We start from the raw sequence: 21,013 nt of genomic DNA, 5'->3' as shown, positions 1-21,013 counted from the left end.
CAACAGCGGTGAGCGGAGTGCCCTTGTACCGCGTGTATGTGATCACCGAACACGTGCACCATCGCGTATGTACTCACCTCGCTGTTGAGGTAGCAGAATATGAGGGAAACGAAAAAGCCCTGCGAGAAAGAGAACGGGACACAGAGATGAGATGAACAAAGAACGACACTCGCTTAAATATGCGGCGCTTTGCTTCAAGTTAAGAGGGTTCGCGTTCGCTAAATATTTCCAGTACTTAAATGTATTGAGCACACAAGAGAAGAGAAATGAGGTGCTCGTTAAGGCATACATAAAAGGGACAGTCTAATGACTTTTATCGGCCACATTTTTTAAGGCAATCGAAAGCTCCTTGCCTATATAAATGAAAACTCAAATGTGTGGCTCAGAAACACATGAGAACAATTTAGAACGAAGTTTTTTTTTATATGAGAATGTCGCTTCCCGTGCTAGTCAGCGTCTGTAAAGCATGACGCTACGATAGATCGATAATCATTAGCCTCTTTGCGTTGGGGTGGTGGCAAGTGCCACCTAACCATTAATTTTTCTGGAATTTTTCTTATTTCTCAACTACTCTCTTGACCTTCACCAATCCCTAGTCGTCTCTTGTTTCAACGTTTTGAAAATTGAGCATGTCCTCCCTATTTCGAAACCCCAGGGCTTCGCGGATTCTTACGGCAGCATCGTGCACTGACGGTCGGAAGGTCTTACACTGGATAAGAATATGCTCTGTAGTTTCCCTGTCTTGCATGCAGCAACAGAAAATGTCATCCGTGGTATAAAAGTTTTGCCGGTAGCACTTCGTCCTCAAGCACACAGCCATGGCCTCGAAAAGTAAGCCGCTCCATTTGTAATTGTGAAAAAAGTTTTTCCTTTTAATCTTAGATTTAGCCGTCCTGTAGAGCTCTGACGTCGGCTTATCCAGCATTTTCTTTTGCCAGTGAGTATTTTCTGAGGATCGTACTTTCTGTTTCAAGGAGATCTCACTATCGGTTTCTTCTCTTTGACGCTTGCATTTATTAGCGAGCCATCTATTTCTTCCCTCCATGAAGTATCGATACTGCATCGGTAAAGCACGTGAGAATTTTTGCCGCCCCATCGCTTATCAATCACATGTCTTAATCGTTCTTCAAACTGCACCTTACTTTTTGCCTCACGCGCTTAGGATGTTGACCGCCCGAACACGACGACTGACCGCTGCCTAGGCTGTAGGCAATGACAGTAATGAGCCTTACATTAACTGAGATACATGGGTTTCATTGAAAGCATAGTTGACAGCACCAAGTGGTTTTTAAAGTACTATCAATAAAATACGGCTGGTGATATCTATCGCGGATACTAGAAACCGTTTTTTTTTTGCTGGTAGCATTTCCAATGGCGGCGCCTGTCAGCATAGTGTCAGTCTGCCTTTTCAAAACATTTTAAAAGATGATGCGAGAGCAAGGTTAAACTTGCGAAGAACAGTTACTATAGATGCAAGCGAAGAAAAAAAGCGTCTGAAGTTTCTTCCATCCAAAGTAACCCTCTGCATTCTACTAGGTCCTAATCATCCTGAGGAAGAAAGGATCACAAGTGGGCTTTACCGAACGAGGCGGATTTAAGTCGTTTGATGGCGGAACGAATCACTGACCCGTCAAAAGCAACGGTTTCGTCCAAGACCCTTTTTCCCAAGCATTTCACCCATGGGAAAGCCGAGCACCAGGACGGCCGGTGTGTAACCGGTGGCACTAGGGATCGAACCCCGCACCTCCCTCATGCTAGACGGATACCCAAACCACTAGGTCACTATAGTCGGATACAACCCAATAACAAAGCGGCAGATGCCCATCAAAGCAGCCCCTTCTGCCAATGGTGTCGACCGAGTCCCATGGCGTCGTGGTTAATCCCCTTGGACCTGCTAGCGTGACATCGCAGGAGGATGATGGAAGATGAAACGGGATGAACCACGGCTTAATCGGATAACCGCGACGTCATGAGGATCGGTCGACGCCATTGGTTGGAGGATCTCCTTTGAGGGGCATCTGCTGCTCCGTTCTTGAGTTGTATCCGACAAAAGTATATCCACTCCAGGCGACATAGCCCGACTACAAGGATAGCAAAATCAGGCTGTAGCCCGATTTTGCATACTTAAAATATAATTTCCTGCCAAACTCGCGAGTTCTGCCTTCAAGTTTGTCATCATAGGGAAAGATCTACAAGGGTGTACTAATATAATTGTATTGGTCTCCGGCACTAGACTGTCCCTTTAAGCATAGAACTGAGTTGGTGGTTATGCTTTTTCCTGAGTACAAGCAGATTAGTGGCGAGGAAAGTGCAGTTGTTCGGCTATGACTTATAGAGCCGCACTCTTACGTTACGGTTCAAGACACCGTAATTGTGAATGTTGCTCACCGGTGAAGGAGCGTGCTCGCTCAGAACTTTGCGACGAATTCACGCTGGTGGCTGTGATTTAACTGTTTCCAAAATCGACCACAGATGGCACTTTAATAATTTTCGCAGCAGCAGTTCTTTGTGCTTGGATTACATTCTTAAAAAAATTAATGTCCTAAACAAGAAGCGCATCGACAATCTCTAAATGCATAGCAATTGAATACGTTTACTTCATAAAAACATTGGTTCGCAGTAAATTTTATTTGATTCTCTCACTTTCCGGCGTAGTATCGTTAAATACCTGCAAGCCAACGATGCCCCATTCGGCGTAGAGCTTCTTGAGGTACGCGCTGCATGATGATGGGCTCACAAATGTGGTCAACACGAAGTGGACCCCAAAGACAGGAATCAGTATCACGACAGCGCGCAGTATCTTCCTGAAAATGAGAGGGAACACAATACGACCACCAACTGAAGGCACGCAGAGGACCGCAGCGACCCGACGTTCGCGAACGAACGCCTTCTTCACCGTAGCCGTCACTACGAGCTGCGTGCTTCAAAAGCCGCTCAAGATGCACTCCACAGTAAAGTCTTCCTCGTATCCTCGTGCATTTGAAACGACGATGCAATGGGCCGGTCAAGCGCACACAAAGCTTGCAGTCGATGCGATTGCTTCCGTTAGGGCCAGCAGCACTTAGCAATGTACAGTGCTTACGGAGCGAATACCGGAACAACCAGTACCATTTAATACTAAATGCAAGCCTGAAGTGGCGGTTGTTTTTGCCGACGGTAATATGCCTTAGCAGGATACAACTTTAACAAAAACCAGTTGGTGACAATCGGCCGTAGTTAGCGACGTCCTATATTACTCCGCTGACCAATCAAAACAGTAAACGAAATCAGCTTTTTAATGTTTGACTATATCGAACAAGCCAGCGACATCAAAATCCTTGAGGTAATAATTTAGTCTTGTGATGAGCTCTTTGCTTCTGTAACAAGAAAATCTTTAACAACGGGCTACTTTTTTGTCGCGGTGAGATTCTGTGCGATGGGCCTGAATGTGGCGGAGCTTTACCGCAGCTTAGGTTGTATCCGACTATAATAAGTTGTTGTTGGCCTCGCATCATGAATGGCTTTTTGTTTTCATTGCATGTGTACATTTCTGTGAAGGTTTGCATAATTATTATTGTTTTACTCCTAGGTTATATTTTCATTGCAGATGCTATGTAAATATCGAAAATTTGTGTGTGTGATTCAGAAGGTGTCAATAATGTATTTTATGTGTGTTTCTTTTGCTTACTGTCAGCTGCAGTTCCTTGGGGGCAGCTTTTACTTGCAGCTTCATACATCTCTTTGATGGAAGTAAACTATTTTGATTGATTGATTGATTGATGCACACCGCAGATCTTTGTTTTCCTCCAAGAACAAGCTAACACGTCTGCCCACAGCGTAAACATTGCAGCGGTGTTTCCTTAGTTTTAAACAAAAAGGAGGCTACTTTATCGCCATCGCACAAGCTATGGTACCTAGCATAAGCTGTCGTACTGCTCATGGATAACCACTCTGTAGTGTGCAGCCTTCAGCATGCTTTTCTCACGAATACACCACACTCCCTAGTGTGGGGTCCGTATACCCACACTTGTCCACGGACACAGCAACTTCCCAAGAGCGTACAGCCCGCAACATCCCACATGGACGGCCATGCTGTCTACCTGTCTACCTGCAAAACAACTAGCTCTTTCTGGGGCAAGCTGCTCACCGTTTTGTGGGAGGCTCTCTTGCCCTCAAGAACATGGAGCCGGACATGAGTTGTTTAAATAACTGCTTTTCTTTCTTTCTCTCAGATTTAATTTTCCTTTTTTTTTGTGTGGCTTGTGCGCGCACAAAACGGCTCAAGGATTAATTTTACTCACAGGTTACAAGGTTGAAACATTACGTCAAGGAGGGGTATAGAAACTGCAGGTAACTGCATGGTGTGTAGCATCACGTTAGTGTCATAGTATCCATCATTAAATTTTTGTTGGTATAACAGAGTCCTTGCGGAACAGAAAACCGACTACTTGGCGATCGCCTGTTTCAAGAAGCCCTGTCTCGGCTTCGTTCAGGCTTCATGCGCAGGGGCAGATTTGAGGGGTAAGGAAAGGGCGACCGCCCCCAACCCTGTTACTCGGCAGAATAAGTACATTGGCTCCCTTCGGAAAAAGTCTGAGAATTGCATGGTGGAAATGGAATGACCTTCTCCAAAAATCCGCCCCTTGTCATGCCTCAGTATTCAGCCACTGGAGCAGTTTTTTTTTTTCAGGCGCATCGACCGAGACACCTACTAAGCAAATGTGGCTGGACGCAGGCCATACCGAATGCAGATGCCACCACCGTTTACCGTTTTGTACTATAAACGATCGGTTCGCCCAGAAGCAAGACTGTACAAGTGTCGGCTGTGCCTTGCCAGCTAATTGCACGCTTGCTGAAGGAAATATGTCTTCTTTTCTGAAGGGCAGAACCTGCTACGTCGAACGACAGGTCCTCCCCAAAAATTTAGGGCGTAGAGGCTTCTCAAAGTAATTTTTTGTCGCCTGCATAGTGTTACTTCAAGAGTACAACAGAACAAAAGGCGTGCAGGGGTACGAGAGGAGGTACACAAGTTTAGTCGAGGATATCGGCACTTTCAGCCAATGGTGGCATAGCTACATGCCGCTTCGCCTATACTTCGAGTGCCCCTGAGCTGCCGTGTCCTGGCTTACCGAAAGTCAGCGTGTTATATGCCAAGTTCTCTGCTTTTGAATTGGCCACAACACTGCCTTGCATTTCATTAGTAACGGATGTGGTTGGTACCTGCCACGAACAGATGTTTACATGTCATGGCCAAAAAGCTGTTATTGATTCCTTGGACGCACTTAAAAATAAGTTATACATCTCCGTATATGTTCTGTCCAGTTGCTGTTTTATTAGCTGCTGGATTATACTAACAAGCAGCACGTCCTTGCCTTTCGCAACACAAGTGACGCCGTGCATATAGTCTGATGAGGTCAGCTAATAGCCGCTTCTTCACGAATGAAAAAGAAAACAAAAGTCATTACACCTCACGGATTTTTATCGCTATTTCTTTTTGAGAGAGGCAGAGTAACGAAAACCTAAATGGATGTCCAGTTTTTATTTAATTCAAGGGGAACAGTTGTTGGTTGTTGGGGAAACGAAATGGCGCAGTATCTGTCTCACATCTCGGCGGATACCTGAACCGCGCCGTAAGGGAAGAGATAAACTAGGGAGTGAAAGAAGAAAGGAAGAGAGAGGTGCCGTAGTGGAGGGCTCCGGATTAATTTCGACCACCTGGGGATCTTTAACGTGCACTGACATCGCACAGCACAGCAGCCTCCATCGAAACACGGCCGCCGCGGTCAGGTTAGAACACGGGAGAGAGAGAGAGTAAACATTATTGTTCCAATTGAGAGGTTTGGTTGCGTGCCCGGAGACTGCCGATGTCTTCCAGGCTGAGCGTGGTTGGCGCCCCTAGTCCAAGGCACCACTGTCCCTGGCCATCCGGCATGCGTGGCTCACTAGGTCCCTTTGGACTTTAAGCTGGCTGTGGGAACTTCGGATCAGTACCCGAGAGCCCTAACCACTTAGCCACCGCGGCGGGTAAGAGGAACAGTAGATCACGTTCGCGCAACGCTTCAAGAATTTCAGCCAAAAGCAGGGCTGTGTACTGTACCTGAAATTTTCAGTGTCGTTGACGTTTCGCTGCCGCAGCTTGGTTACCAAAATGTAGATGACGTGAACCATGAAAAAAATATTAACCTGGGCAAAAAATGAAAGAAATGGATGAGAAATAACGGGAAGGAAAACGCATGCAGAGAAATCTGCGGTTAGTACCGAGAGACCAACCAGGTCAACCGGGTAGTTTGAGAACGATAGGCTGACATGGGAAAACAAAGAAGAGCTACTGGGTAATGCTTCTTACTTTTTGCGAAAAGTGTTAGCAGCTAAATGCGTTTTATGTAAAGCTCGATAAGCATTCTGTGCTGCCGGAACGCAGGACTTGTCACGCGGAGCGCTCAGCGCAACCATCGGCGCCAGAAGGTCAGAATAGAATAGAATGAACACAGAGTGGATGCAGATGAGGGTCATTACGCGTGCCACATGGAAATATCAGGGTAAGAAACAATCATTACAGGCCAGAAGCTGCGTGCTACTTTCCTTAGCGCCTCCCCCTCCCATGCTACCGCAGGACCTGTTGCATGGGTGGGGCCAGGCGGTGTACTGTGCGTGTGCAGCCGGCGTCCAGTAAACCGGTTTACTTCTGCACTATAGTACATCTACGCTATGCTAAAGGCCTCTATTATCGGGAAAAATAAAACGTAAGCCCTGGTACCGTCACCTCAAAACTGCCCTGAAACACCTTTTTGTCTACATTCGCCCTGACAGATTTTTTGCGCAAGAAGCCTGTAATGGCGAATGGAGTATCTGACCAACTAGCCCTACAACAACATTTGCTAAACCTTTTTGTCGCTTACCTGAAATGCCATGGTGGGGCGTCTTACAATTTACCCTTACGGAACAACAAGAACGGAGCCATTGAACATATTTATCTGGCTTTTGCTGTTTCCCTCATCCGTTCCCCCTTGCTTCGCGACTTCGAGAGCGACCTCCCGCCTGCAAAAGCCGGGTCCAGCCACGCCGGTGCCCGTGGTCGCGTCGCTGCCTTGAGCGGCTACTTCGCGCTCCGTTTGTGAGCGCTGCGCGGCGCCCCGCTAACTTGGTCGTGATTCCCGCGGTGACGCACTCCAGCTAACGCGGCTTCAGTGTCGCTTTAAAAATATAATCGAATTTTTCGCGCGCCTGCAAAAAGAATAGCAAAAATGGAAACCAAAGGCTATACGCGATATTACAAAACAGTAAGTAGTCTCCTCAGCTTCGCACTGTGTTCTCAATGCGAGCGCAACTTACAGCGAGGCAAGCCAGGATGGGGCCGGTGAATGTGTAATCGTAGACTACGATGTTTCTCCAGCACCTGTAAGGGAGGAAGCATAGAAGTGGTTTTTAGTTCAGCCAATTTGAGTGCACTGAGAATGCTCAAGGGGCTGCTTTGTTAGTCGAACACAAAAAGTATTGAAGAGTATCAAAATGGTTGCTAAAAGCCAGCCGACCAGAAAAGAGAAAATTAGATACCAGCAGGCAAGTATAGACACCCAAGGGCTCGGAAAATAATGCGACTCGAGAAATTTAAACCTGAAGAAATTTCGAACAAGGTGCAGACGCACCTAGGGCTACAAAGCTTCCGTTAGTTTATAAAACGCAGAAATTGAGAGAGCTAGCGCTTGGCGACTCCTGTAGAGGCTCGGATGGACTGCTGCGCGTGGCGTAGATCTATTTTGTACATTCTGACGCGATTTGTGCGTGACCAGTTCAGGTTGAACCTACTCAGATTCAAGTGCTCACACGCAGTTTAGTTTTACAAGAAGACTGAATGAAATACATGAGATTACCTTGATGAATGGTTCCTCGATTCTAAATCTCGATTTTTATTGCAGAATAAGCAAGTGAGCACAAAAAAATGCCGGACGATTTAGCGTGGTTAGGCCAAATGCGAATTACGTGGGCTAGCACTTCGGTTCTTCACTTCAGCTTCGGTTCGAGGCGTGGTATTTCAAGTTTAAGCAGGCTTCAGACAAAGATCGGGGAAATCGGACTTAACCTCCGCCTTAGGCCCGTTTTACATGCATGGGATTTTCTCCTGCGACGCTGCGAATTCTGTCGGCCTGCGACTAGGAAAAGACGTCGGTCTAGCCGCAGATAGCTTGTGATGGAGTTCCGTACGGTAGGTATTCAGTCGCAGCGTCGGTGTGTTCGCTCTGCGACTGACCAATGGGGAGCGCCAAACCGGCGTGCGACGTGGGGTCATGTGGGAGCTATTGCCGCAGTGTAAGCAGAACTGTTTATTCTAATCAAAACATACGAAATATGTCCTTGAATCTAAATATAAGCTGGTCATATAACATCATCAACACATTCCGTGTAACGTTTCTGTCGCGTTTAATAATGGACTGCCTATACAAACATAAAAAAAACATTGCCTGTTCCTCCGACCGAATTCGCTGTATCGGTGTTGCATGTGAAATCAGTGACGGAATATCGCACTGCGGCCTCACCAACTACACCGAATATTTTCGGTCCATTCGCAGCATGTGAAATGGGCGTTAAGGGTATGACGCGATAGCGATAATCAGTTAATGCCCAAATATGCGGTATTGGTCATTCTCTATTTTAAGGCGGAAGCCTTTAATGACTCATGCTCGCGTCTGTCCGTCCGCCTGTCCGTTACGCTCTCCAAATCGATAAGAAAAAGGAAAAAATTTGTGCACGATGGGATTCGTACCACCATTCTTCCGTTCCGTAGCCGAGCATGCTAACGACTACGCTAGTTCTTGCCAAAGGTTATGTAGTTCTCCTTGTCTAGGACGCTGGAGAGTGTTTGCAGAAAGGCGTCGAATCAGACGGATGCCTCCCAAACGCCCTCCAATGTCTCCAGCATTTACGATTCACAAACAATTGCGTACTGAATTAACATCTTAGCCACACATCAGTGACACAAGCAGCAACACCGCGCTAAAGGCTTTCGCCTCACCGCACTTTAGGTCAACAAAGCGCCTCCCTGAATTTTTACTTTCATAGATCGGTGGGTGAGGGCACAAACGTGGGTTAATGACATCGTAGTCGAAATCGAGAGGAAGAAATGGGCTTGGGCAGGGCATGTACTGCGAAGGCAAGACAGCCTCTGGTCCTTAAGGGTAACTGAGTGGATTCCAAGAGAAGGCAAGCGTAGCAGGGGGCGGCAGAAAGTTAGGTTGGCGGATGAGATCGAGAAGTTTTCAGGCACACGGTGGGCACAGCAGCGGGCAAAGTACAGGGTTAATTGGAGAGACATGGGAGAGGCCTTTGCCCTGCAGTGGGTGTAGTCAGGCTGGTGATGATTATGAGATCGCTGGAAGTCCTCATACCACCACTCCTGGTGCAATGGTGCAGCAGTTAAGCTATGCTCCACTGCCCTGCGGTGGCAGGTGCTGCCACCGGTGGGGCTTGTGAGACCCAGGTTGCTCTTGCCGAACAGCTTCTCGCGACCAATCATCCAATCATTAAATTAACTTCCACCTGCCACGGTTGGCAGCTCTTTATCTTGGATGGGCCGGACAAACCGACAATTGCGATATCGGCGAGTGGGGTGGAGCTTATTGGTCTTGTTTGGCTGAAATGAAAGCGAAATGTTTTTTGTTGATCGTACCTGTATGTTATATTTGACTTGCTAACACTCAGACTTACCTTGCAGCCCATTACTGTTAGCCATGCCAACATGACCCTGCCGCGCAAGGCAGACGGCTTTTCCCACAATGAATACCACTGGAATCTTGCCCACTAACATTTATTATACGATGTCTCGGGTCACAGTAAAGCGTGCGAAATACAAACGCCGACTTTTACGACACTTTCGTACCAAAGTTATTGCCTCGCGCGAAAAAAAAAGCAGTCGGTGATTTCCGGAGAATCTTGATTCCAGTTTCTGGTCTCAGTGGATGGTTATTTAAACTGTATTTAGTATTCATTTTGAAGGCCTTGTTTTGCTGTACATTTAAGCTGTGGCAACACGTGAGAGGATTTGCAGGTAATAAAATTGGTTTTGTAAATTCTGCGTTTTTGCAAACATTCACTGTAAGATTGCGACCATTGGGGCCTTGCAACACGCTCTAAAAATCCGCGCTTGAGGTTGTACGTTACCATTGCAGTGATCCGCCATGCTAGCCAATCCTAGCCCTTCGGTCCCCCCTCCACCCTTTTTTAGTGCTGGCTAATCACTACAGCAATTTATGAAACGCACCTACACATAGCAGAGGTTTCGAGGACCTCGTCCCTGGTATAGCACCTCCTTTTTACATCATGATAGACCACGTGAAACTGTAGTTCAGAGCATTGGTACAAAAACAGGGATTTGTGTGCATGTTTGTAAAAACTGATCCCAACGCACTTGTTCCACGCATTTGTACAACTGTATTCTTGGTTTCCTGTCGCATTTGCTGGTGCGACCACATGCCTGCTTATAAACAGGCAAGACGTCCTGCCATATTTTCTATGGTCGAGCAAGAGGCGACCGCTCACCTGTCGTCAGACTGCGTGGCGCGAAGTGAGCTGTAAATGGTGACAAGTACGGCTGGCAGCCCTGCAGGAAAAGGTAAAAAAAAAGAATGCGTTGAAGAGGCATGACGAGAAGGCAACGAATTTCGCCGCAGACTCGACGACTTCGCCTCTGCTTGTACACTTGTACAACGGTCCGATTTATACGAGGGAGCACCCAAAAGAAACCGAGCTAAATTTTTGGTGGGCATAGATTTCGTAATATCGCGTTTTGCCGCTAGGAGCTCATAGAGCGAACATTCCAGAGTCAATAAGCCGAGTGACGTCGCTGAAGAAGGTCAGACTAGTTTCGGTAGAGATTATAGTAACAACTGTTTTGTGTGGGTGTCGCTTTTGCCATGGCTGATTTTCGAGAACAGCGTGCGGCGGTGAAATTCTGCTTCTTGTTTGCAAAAAGTAGAACAAGCTTTTGAAATGTTAAAAACGGCGTACAAGGACGATGCTATGGGTAGAACTCAAGTGTTTGAGTGGTTTTCCGGTTTCAAAAATTGTGAAATTTCAATTGATGACCAATCTCGTTCTGGTTGTCCTTCCACGGCCCGAACAGATGGAAATGTTGAAAAAATTCGTGCAGTCACCAACGAAGATCGACGACGGACCACTGAAGAAAATAAGAAGCTGTCGAGAGTGATTTGGAGTTCAATGCAGCGAATTTTGACTGAATATTTGGAAATCAAAAGGGTGGCTGCCAAATCCGCGCCATGATTCTGACTGATGAACAAAAATTAGGCAGCGTAGAAGCATGCTGTGCTTTGAAAGAAGACTCTTGAAATGATCCAAACTTTTTGTCAAAAATTATAACAAGTGACGAGACTTGCATGGTGCCATGCTTACGATCCTGTTTCAAAGCAACAATCAAGCCAGTGGAAGACTTCAAGTTCGCCTCGCCCCAAGAAAGCTCGTCAGGTGAAATCAAACCTCAGAACAATGCTGATTTGTTTTTTCGATGTGAGAGGAGTCGTCCATTTAGAGTTTCCTCCGCAGGGTCAGACAATTAACCAGGCTTTCTACTTGAAAGTTTTTAAAAGATTGCACAACAGCGTGCGGCGAATGTGGCCTGATTTGTGGCAGTTGGATGACTGGTCTTTCCATCATGACAATGCCCCTGCTCACACAGCCCTGTCTGTACGCCAATTCTTGACCAAAAATGGTATGACCCCTGTTCCTCACCCCCCATACTCACCCGACCTGCCCCGTGCGACTTTTTTTTTCTAGAATGAAAAGACACATGAAAGGACAGCGTCTTGCTAATGTTGTTGAGGGGTAGAAAAAACGACCGAGGCGCTGTCAAGCATCACAAAAAGATGAATTTAAACAATGTTTTGAAAAATGTAATGAAAGATTAGACAAGTGTATTAGTGCAAGTGGAGAGTACTTTGAAGGGGATTGGAAGTATGTGCTTAAAATGTGAATGAATAAGCTTGGTTTCTTTTGGGAACCCCTCGTATAGGCAGGAAAATGCGGTAACATCTGCTCAATTTATGGTCTCCTCGCGTGCCGCTTTCGCTGTGATCACGTGATGGGCCGAATTGGGCTAGATTATAACGCATAAGGCCCCTGGCCGAACCCGGTAGCTAACATTTTTCTTCGGCCAGGACAGTCACGAGCCTTGGAATTAACGGGCCGGGTTCGGGAGGGCAAGCCATGGCGGTGGCTGCCGCAAGCCGCAAAATTTGGCCCCTGCAGTGGTCTTACGCTGCACGTCTCCGCGCGCCATTCGCGGAAGTTTGCACGCGTGCCGCTCACCCCAGCCGAAAACGTAGCAGAACTTGAGATTCATTTGTTTGGAGAAGGCCAGGGCTACGAGGCGGTGCAGGTAGCAGCCTTCGCAGAGCATCCAGGTGTACTGGCTCACCATGAAGTAGCGGTTCAGCACCGACAGCAGCTTGCACCACCACTGCGTCAAGGCGCCGAGGAGAACGCGTGACTACGGGTGCCGTGGTTTAGTTTCCTACTCTTTCAGTTGCAGCACGGAAACGTACGCAGAATGCGCACGCTTACGCAAGTTGCATATACTTAAAATGTGAAATTAGCAAATTATTCTGCTCGTGTCGTCGCATGGAACCATTTTATGAAAGGCACAGTTATTATTAACGATTGAATCCAGGATTCTTCTGTTTGTTCCGCCAGAAATCTGCGCCAAATCTCGACAGATTTTTCACCTACGAGGATTGACTGAAAAATTCTAAGCACAACATGGAAATGTTTAAAACCTTGGGTTGAAACCATAAGTATAACACTTTTTTGTTTTTTATAGGTCATTTAAATGAAGCAGGTGACAAATTTCAAGAATGGAGAAAATTGGAAACAGAGCTGTGATCATCAACTTATAAAAAAAAAAGAATTCCTTCCATGGAGATCATCGAGGACATGGTGGTAACGTAGGGAATGAACTCTCCTTTACATGTAACATTTAAAAAATGGGCTGCCATTTTCAAGCGTGGTAACGAGCAGCTTGAAGACGAACCCCGTGCTTGTCGACGATTCACAGCAACTTCCCAAGAAACTTTGATAAAATTCTTGATAAAATTGTGAGTGATCGGTGCATCACTACCAGAAAAATAGTAGAGGCGTCGATGATATCCCAGAAGGAGTTCATCATATTATTCATAAGCACAATATTTTATGTTTCAACAAATTTTCATCACGTTGGGTCCCAAAGCTGTTGACATCTGACCAAAAACGTCAACGAGAGCAAATATATTAAACATTTTTGAACACGTTCAAAGCGAACCCTCATTTTTTTATAGCGCGGTTTATTACTGTGGATGAAACGTGGGTTGACCACCTCAACCAGTATATAAGCAGTCCATGAAGGCAAACCATGAAGGCAACTCCAAAGAAAGCAAAGGTCGACAAATCTGCAGGCAAAATGATGGCCTCAGTATTCTGGGATTCTAAATTTATGCTATTGACAGAATATCTTAGAAAAAGGTCATACGGGAACTCGACAATACTATCCAGCCCTTCTGGAAAAACTGAAGAATGTCATGAAGCAAAAAATTAAAGGAATGCCGAGAAAAGGGTTGTTGCATGCCGGTAATGCCCCCGCTCATTCATAACATGTAGGGTGGCAAAAGTGTATCATTGTGTCTTTCATCTTGTTAAGCAGCCCCCATTATCATCTGTCTTGGCCCCCTCGGAAATTTATCTTTTCCCCGAACTGGAAAAAAAATACCTTTCAGGAACCAGATTTGCCGCCGCTCATGACGTCATTAATGCTGTGAAGGACTATTTAGATATGCAGAAAGAAACCTTCTACTTGGAGGGAATGAAAAGCTTTCAGCTAAGATTAATTAAGTCCGTGACGGTTAATGGGGGTTAGGCAGGAAAATAGGCAGTAAATTGTATTCCTACCTCTTATATTTATTGGTTGGGCTTACAACTTTTCAGTCAACCCGCGTACAGAAGGAACTCCTCCGGCGCCGCACACGTGCTCTCACAGGCTATATCGTTGAAAAGCGCACTATCTTACAATTGGAGTGTTATTGATTTTGTATCGATTGGAAGTTGGGCCATAAACGAACAAGGCGCGGTAATTGTGCGTTGATGGCGCAAGGTTTATAATGAAAAGATAGTACGTTTCAGACACACGTTCTGCATAATACAGTCGACGACGACTGCAGTTTTTTCTTGTCTTTTACTTTGGGGGTACTCAAGGCAGCAGGGTGAAAAAAAAGGAAGAAAAACGACGATAGCAACAAATGATGACGCTGCATTTTCTACATTATGCACACCGTCACTTCCGAATGGCCCTTCCAACCATGTCGGCTTCTCAAGGTCCAATCGAACTATAGCTCTAGTACCGAAATTAATCACGCTGTCTCTGATTAGACTTCTTACGTTATACCTGCCTCTTTCACAAGCATGTGGCTCACATGCTGGTGGGCAGAGTTTATGAGCGGCAGCTCATCCCTGGATTTGTACGCAGTCTACCTTTTAGTACTCGACAAAACAATCTTAATAAAAAGTTTGCGCCTGTCGCAGGCACATGAACACACCGTATTCAAGTGAGTAAGGTTCTTGGTGTACTTGGTCGGCTTGACGTCATCCAGTGTGAAGACTGAATGGTCGATGATGTACATAACTCCACACATCATGACCGCAAAGCAGAGATGCTTGTGGATTGTTATCCGGGGTACCTGTAACGACCTAAAACATTTTTTTTTCTTTTAAACGAAATCGGTTTGAGCGACAGGAAAACGGTGAATGTTGTTATAGGAACTGTAAAAAGGAGCGGCAAAGCACTTACTTATGACAGTGTTGAAGAAAGACCACATTATACCTTTTCGTCTAGCTGGTCATTCCAAAGGCTATTGAGATGTTACTGTTTTCTACCGTTATCTCGTACACAAATGACAGACAAAAAAGTGTGTACCTACAATCTGCGCTGTAAACTGCGGTGGTGCGAAAGCATTTTTCTTTCTAAACATGCTTCATAGCATGATTCCGCTCCAGCTATGATGATCGCCTGAATGGCATTGAGACTCTAATTTATGGGTAAGTTTGAATGAATTTTCACGTTCCGAAAGCAACACGGTGGACTATGACGCTTGCGTTATGGAGAGCCCCCGATTAGTCTTGTCCACCTTGGGTTCTCTCACATGTACCACATGTACGCCAGCAAATTTGCGTTTAGCCGTCATAGAAATGTGAGCGCCTTTGCAGAAGTCGAACCCTACAGCTCATGCTTAATAACCGAGCGCCGTATCCGTGCACTGAACCCGTGCGGGAATTCACAATGTCACGATTAAACCCCAAAAAGTGCTAGGGCCGTGAAAATGTTTTCGATAGTTGAATAGGTGCTAATATGTTGTTTAATTATTTAGGTAATGTTTAGAGGCACCCTAGAAATGCTAATCACGTTCTTACATGCTTTTTCTTTTTAACGTTTTTGTGCTGCATTATACCCAGTCCGATATAACAGTATTTCAGCCCACAATGTGGAGGTGCACAGTGAAGTGCGCAGAGGCACGGTGTTAAAGCACTAAGTCGAACCTCGCTCTAACAAAACGGTTTATAACGAAATGATGGATATAACGCAGGAGTGACTATTCCCCTTGGAGGCTCCCATATAAACCCACGAATATGACATCCAGTTTGAAATGATTTAGGAAAAAGCTGAGATCACTTGTATTCGAAGCATTTGAGAGTCCCTTTCAAATGCTTTTCAGTTAGCCTTTGGTCTGTTGTTCCCATCCACCACAAGACGCGCTGTTATGCAGCGAAGTGCTCTAGCAAGCGTGCTTGTGGGTCGTGCGGAAAGGCCAAACAAAACGGCGGTACGGCCGCATATCGCCGCCGCATGCCTTCTTTCATAGCAGCCCTTATCGGCGTACCGCTTTCAAAGCGGGGCTAAATTTTCGGGAGCTGGCATATTCGGTTAGTTTACCAATATTCGGCCGCGTCGGGGACACTCACTGAATGCACATTCGTGGCAAACTGAACGATAGCTAAGGGTTCGTTTGTATACAGTGGCGTGTAAGCCAGCTCGCAAATGACAGTTGCGGCCAAGGTCATCTACGGCTGTAACGAAGCAAGGGCTATAACGAAGCGACTGCGGGGCCCATTCGACTAGGCTATGTCGAACCTCGTCATAACAAATCTGGATATAACGAACTAATGGATAAAACGAAGTAATCAGAATTCCTTTTGAAAATGTTTGTAGACATCAATGTATGAAAGATATCGTTTTAACGAAGCGAAAGTTTTCTTGAAGTGGATATAACAAACCTGTTTTACTTGAAAACGATGATTTATAGTGACTACTTGACACCGATTAAGTCGGTTTCAGACGGCCCGCGATACTACAAAACATGCGGTTGCCGAGTAAATTCAAAACTCGCGCGCCGAGAGGCTCCCTTCTCGCTTTTCTCTCTCTTTTTTTTCTGTCCTTCTCTCAACTCCGCTGTATTCTACGCGCCTTGTCAGGCAGCCGCCCGTTTCACATGTTTTCTGTGCGCTGGTTGAGAGAAGCGACATGAAGACAGTGAAGGCAAGCGGATGGCCATTTCACTCGAGAAGAAGGCGGAGTGTTGAAGAGAGTGGTGGAAGACTTTTTTTATGCGAAATTTATTGCCCCAGGGCATCAATGATGGGTGAAGGCGTGATGAATGATGTAGTAGAGATTAAATTAATAGAAAAGGGTTAGCTGATTTGATGTAGTCCAGTAGAGAACGATGGTGCGGTCCCTGCGTCCAGGCAATCTAGGAAGCAGGGTTGCTTGGTGAATGACCTGCTACCATCAGGTACCGGATCCTTGTAGGCTTGAGAGCTGGGCAATCCGCCAGTAAGTGATGTATGCCGGTTTCAATGTCCTCGTGTTTACATATCGGACACCCTGGCCGAGGAAACAAATCTCGGTACTGAGGCTTCGGCGTTGCCCTGAGCAACAAGCAAGCCATCACCGATACTGTGACGAGTGGAATCAAATGTGATAGAAAGAAACTGTCAGCCCCATCGTTCGAAGCTGCAGAAGAAGCCATATTCAGAAAAAAAGCCAGAGATTTCGCTTGTATTTTGTGGCAGGAGAAATTTGTTGTAAGCGCAAGATGGTTACAGCGTTTCCAGGAACGCCACGACGTAATCGGCAAGGTTGTCAGTGGTGAATCTAACTCTATTGACCGGCAAACTGCAGTAGCAAGTGTTCAAATCACCACTGGACCGCTGCTATAAAAGAACAGCGCGGGTGGCTTAATGTACGCGGACGAGACGGCACTCTTCATGCATGAGAAGGCCCTCGGATTTCGAGGTGAACGCTACCAATGGGACAAGCTGAGCAAGGTCCGTGTACCGGGCTGCTTTGCGCTAACATCGAAAGGTCAGAAAAGATGCCCACTCTTGTGATCGGCAAAAAAGGAAAACAGAAGCTTGAGGTAAAACACGTTTCCAACCGCAAGGCCGGGCCGGCTGACGCGAGAAATTTTTGCGCAGTGGCTCGAGCATGGGATGAACGGCTGAGCAAACAGGGCCGAAGGAGGTAACGTGCCTCGCTCTGGACAACTACGCCGCCCACCACACTACTGGGGTTCTCCGCAACATAGAGCTGCGCTTCCTTCCGATGAACTAACTGTACAGGAAGAAGCAATATGAAAGGGAACACGCAAGCGCGTGGCCGCCGCACTGCGCCAAGCGCTGCCGTCGGCAGTCGATGAGATTCGGCGCCAAAGGCGCTTGCGCAGTGAGTACGGCCAGCAACTTTTCCCGCGCATGTGCCTGGAGCCGCCCATTCTCGCCGGCTACCGAGGGCAGCGTTTGGCGAAGCGCAGCGGCCACGCACTCGCGTGTTGGCGTGTTCACCTGTACCTCTGTCGTGCAACCGTTGGACCAAGGAGTCATCATGACATTTAAAGCGGGCTGCCGAAAACGTGTCATCGACCAAGTTTTGATAATTCAGGACATGCAGTGCGAGATGAAAATCGACTCAGACGCGGCAATCGAGGTGCTCCAGGCTGCATGAATAGATGTTTCGGCAAATACTATTGCCAACTGCTTCGACACGCCTCATTTTGCACCGTCAGTGGTTGGGACGAGCCAGGCGGCTTGGACCACGTTGCCAGTGGAGATTCCTTACTCGATCAAGACACGGAAACTACGTGAAACGCTGTTCGTGCCGCCGTTGTTGTGCCCAAGAACGAAATGTTCGACTTCGTAGCCGACGCTGCTGCCGTCTCAACGGAAGAGCTAACAGCGGAAGAAAATGTGCGCGCTGCGGCCGGCCTTAATGAGGACACCGACGAATGTGCTGCGGCGGACTATGGCGAGCCTGACGTTCGAGGCCCCGGAACACCGACGTCCGCGCAAACACTGGATGCGGTCGACTTACAGCGCCGCTTCTGTGGTGCACACGATGACGACTATAGGATGGGAGGAAAATTGCTGCTGCCATAGAGAAAATGGCCCTTCGAGTGAAGAAGCCTTGCAGAGGACGATGATGGATTACTTTGCTGCGAAATGTGACTGAGCCAACGTGTTTTTTTGTTTTTGTGAAACAAACTGCTGAGCGGCAAGCACGAAGACGTCTCGCTTTTCAGTTATCCTAGCAACGAACAACTCGATTTAAGGGATATCATAAGGAACAGTGGAACAGCGGTGTCTCCTTTTCTAAACAGACAATTCAGTAACAGAAGTGGCAGTATTCTTGAAATACTATATACTTCGTGTGTGTGTGTGTGTGGGGGGGGGGCTCTATCTTTCAGCTGCGCATGCAGAAACTAGTGGATATCTATCATAGTAAACGACACAAGATGGGAGATATGCCGGAAATTTTCAGCAAATGGGGCTGCCGTGCCTCCGCAGCGGCCAGAGAGCTTGTCTGGAAGTCGCCCGGAGGTCCCAATAACGCGCGAAGTTGTTTGGCTATTAGTCAAGCTATTCTGAGATACACGAGACCGTGCAGTAGCGGTACACAGTGTGCGACCTTCTTATTTGCGAGTGCACTGCGGACTTGAAGCAGAGATGAAGTCGACCCACGCCACGATGCAGTACCGGAAACTCTGCAGGGCGCATGCACTATACATCCAGGACCACGCCTAGAAAGAGACGCGGGTTAATAGACATCGAAGGTTGTCCTTCGAGACAGAGCCGGGCAATCTTATAATTTCTTTCGGGCGCAAGGTAGCATAGCAGCATCCTTTTCTCTCCTCATTGCCTTCATCATTCTTATCACCACCACCATCATCCATCACGGCCGTATTTCTCGCAGTGAAGTCCTAGTAATGCCTTTGTCGCATTCTAGAGCTAATGGTGGACACAAGCCTGAACATAGGGGCGGGAAGTTTCCTGTGCGAAAACCACACTGGCCGCCCCTCCCCCTCTCCAGCCACCCCCGCCTGACTTTCGGAGGCGCTAAAGGGGCTCTGAAAGGGGCTCTAATAAAGTTGCAGTATGTCTGGGGTGTTAAAGGACGCCGCTTCATGAATAACCTCCAAGCAGATTTTTTTTTATACGCTTTGTGGAAGCTGCGTTATCTGTAGTCAAAATTTGAATTTCAGTGTCTTTGAGCCTGTCCCTCTCCTCTCGTCACTTTTTGCACGCTGAAAGGCCGGCGCTCCTCCTCCGGCCCCACCACCGGGGGCGGAGCTTCCTGACCCGCCGGAGCTACGCCGATTGCTGGCCGCGGCCATGGTAGCTGCCTGACGTCTGAAAGAATGTAACCAGTAGCTATCTCTGAACAGGTATACGCAGGAGCGTGCGACAGAGAGGGCTGTGAGAGCATGAAAAAGTCGCCGGAAAGGGCTCGCCAACTTTCACGCGTGATTGTGGGTTCTCTGCTGCGTGTAGGTGCATATTATTTGGTTCAAGTGTTCATGATAACAGAATGCAGTGACTGAGCGAGTTGATGTGCTCTCCTCGTAGGGTGTTTCAGAGCCCCTTTAAGCTAAGAGGTGGTTGTAATTCTGCTACGTCGAATTCGCACACTAAATTCCTATGGCATAACAATTCAACCGAATACTTCCAAACCAAGACAAAAATATCTCCAAACATTTTATTGGTAAAATCCGTCGATTCCGAACGCTGTGAATTTTTACGCACGCACGCGCACGCACACAAATCTAGTGAATTTAATAAAAGAGGGAGTTTGCAAATGAGGAAAAAGTAGTATTGCATTTCTCTTACTGCACAGTTCTTATTGTTTTTACGAAAGTCGTGAGCAGGACTTTGATCTGCGTGCACGGTAATGCTCGGCTGTATAAGTTACTAGCGCTGCTGGCCGTTCGAGCAGCAATGCTTTCAGGCCTGTTTGGGGGGGGGGGGGGGGGAGGTATAAAGAAGGGAAAGGCGTGCGCTAAGCGCCTTACTCTGGGTGGACACCTGAAACACGCCATGAAGAAATTGATGCGGGGAGTATACAACGGAAAGAGAGAAAGAAGTGCAGGTAACATACTTTCACGTAAGATCCATACCGTCCATAACTCTGTTTCTCCACTAATTTCACTGTATTGAAGACAGAATGCGAGCGACGTTTTCTAGACTTGTGTGCTTGGCTTGCGAGCACTTGCGATGCTTGTAGAAGCATTGTAAAGCCATTGTTCTAGAATGATCGGTTTATACGGTCAACAAAATACTAGTTAAACGTCCACCGCACGCTCCAACATGTAACCTGACGCCCCTGATTTTTCTCTGGAACGCCAGCTCACATTTTCTTGTAACTGCGTAGTTGACGCCCGATGCTATCCGTTACCCTAAAAATTATAATTCCGCAGTCAAAATTATCAACGATCCTTTACCCAATTCATAATTTATCCCTATTGTGGTTGGTCAGCATTGTCTTTGATATCTTAGACGGCGATACACACAGCTTGCTAACTACAGTACAATATTGTCTCGCGTTCCCGATTCATACGATTTCCCTGTTCATACACTCGAAATTGCGGGCCATAAAAATGTACCATAGAGTTACACTGTTTTATGTTTAATATATTACCGGATAATACGATTTTCCGCCAAGTACGTTCAAAATTTC

General features: G+C 46.8%; 1 protein-coding gene across 7 annotated transcripts in view; it reads right to left on the bottom strand.

Moving 5' to 3' along the window:
- Window positions 1-21,013, bottom strand: part of LOC144114205 (calcitonin gene-related peptide type 1 receptor-like) — a 72,997-nt gene that overhangs the window by 12,151 nt on the left and 39,833 nt on the right. For 6 of the 7 annotated variants that reach the window (XM_077647796.1, XM_077647795.1, XM_077647794.1 and 3 more), the window contains 7 exons: window positions 14,550-14,700; window positions 12,295-12,445; window positions 10,513-10,573; window positions 7,312-7,375; window positions 6,077-6,162; window positions 2,669-2,804; window positions 78-119 (listed from right to left, as the gene is read on the bottom strand). In XM_077647796.1, coding sequence (XP_077503922.1) covers window positions 78-119; window positions 2,669-2,804; window positions 6,077-6,162; window positions 7,312-7,375; window positions 10,513-10,573; window positions 12,295-12,445; window positions 14,550-14,700 — 691 coding nt within the window. The remainder of the gene's footprint in view (window positions 1-77; window positions 120-2,668; window positions 2,805-6,076; window positions 6,163-7,311; window positions 7,376-10,512; window positions 10,574-12,294; window positions 12,446-14,549; window positions 14,701-21,013) is intronic. The other variant, XM_077647798.1, reaches the window with a different exon arrangement.

Source organism: Amblyomma americanum, chromosome 1 (assembly GCF_052857255.1).
Source record: "Amblyomma americanum isolate KBUSLIRL-KWMA chromosome 1, ASM5285725v1, whole genome shotgun sequence".
Taxonomy (NCBI): domain Eukaryota; kingdom Metazoa; phylum Arthropoda; class Arachnida; order Ixodida; family Ixodidae; genus Amblyomma; species Amblyomma americanum.
The sequence above is the reverse complement of the archived record's forward strand: the minus strand, read 5'-3'. Positions and strand labels throughout refer to the sequence as shown.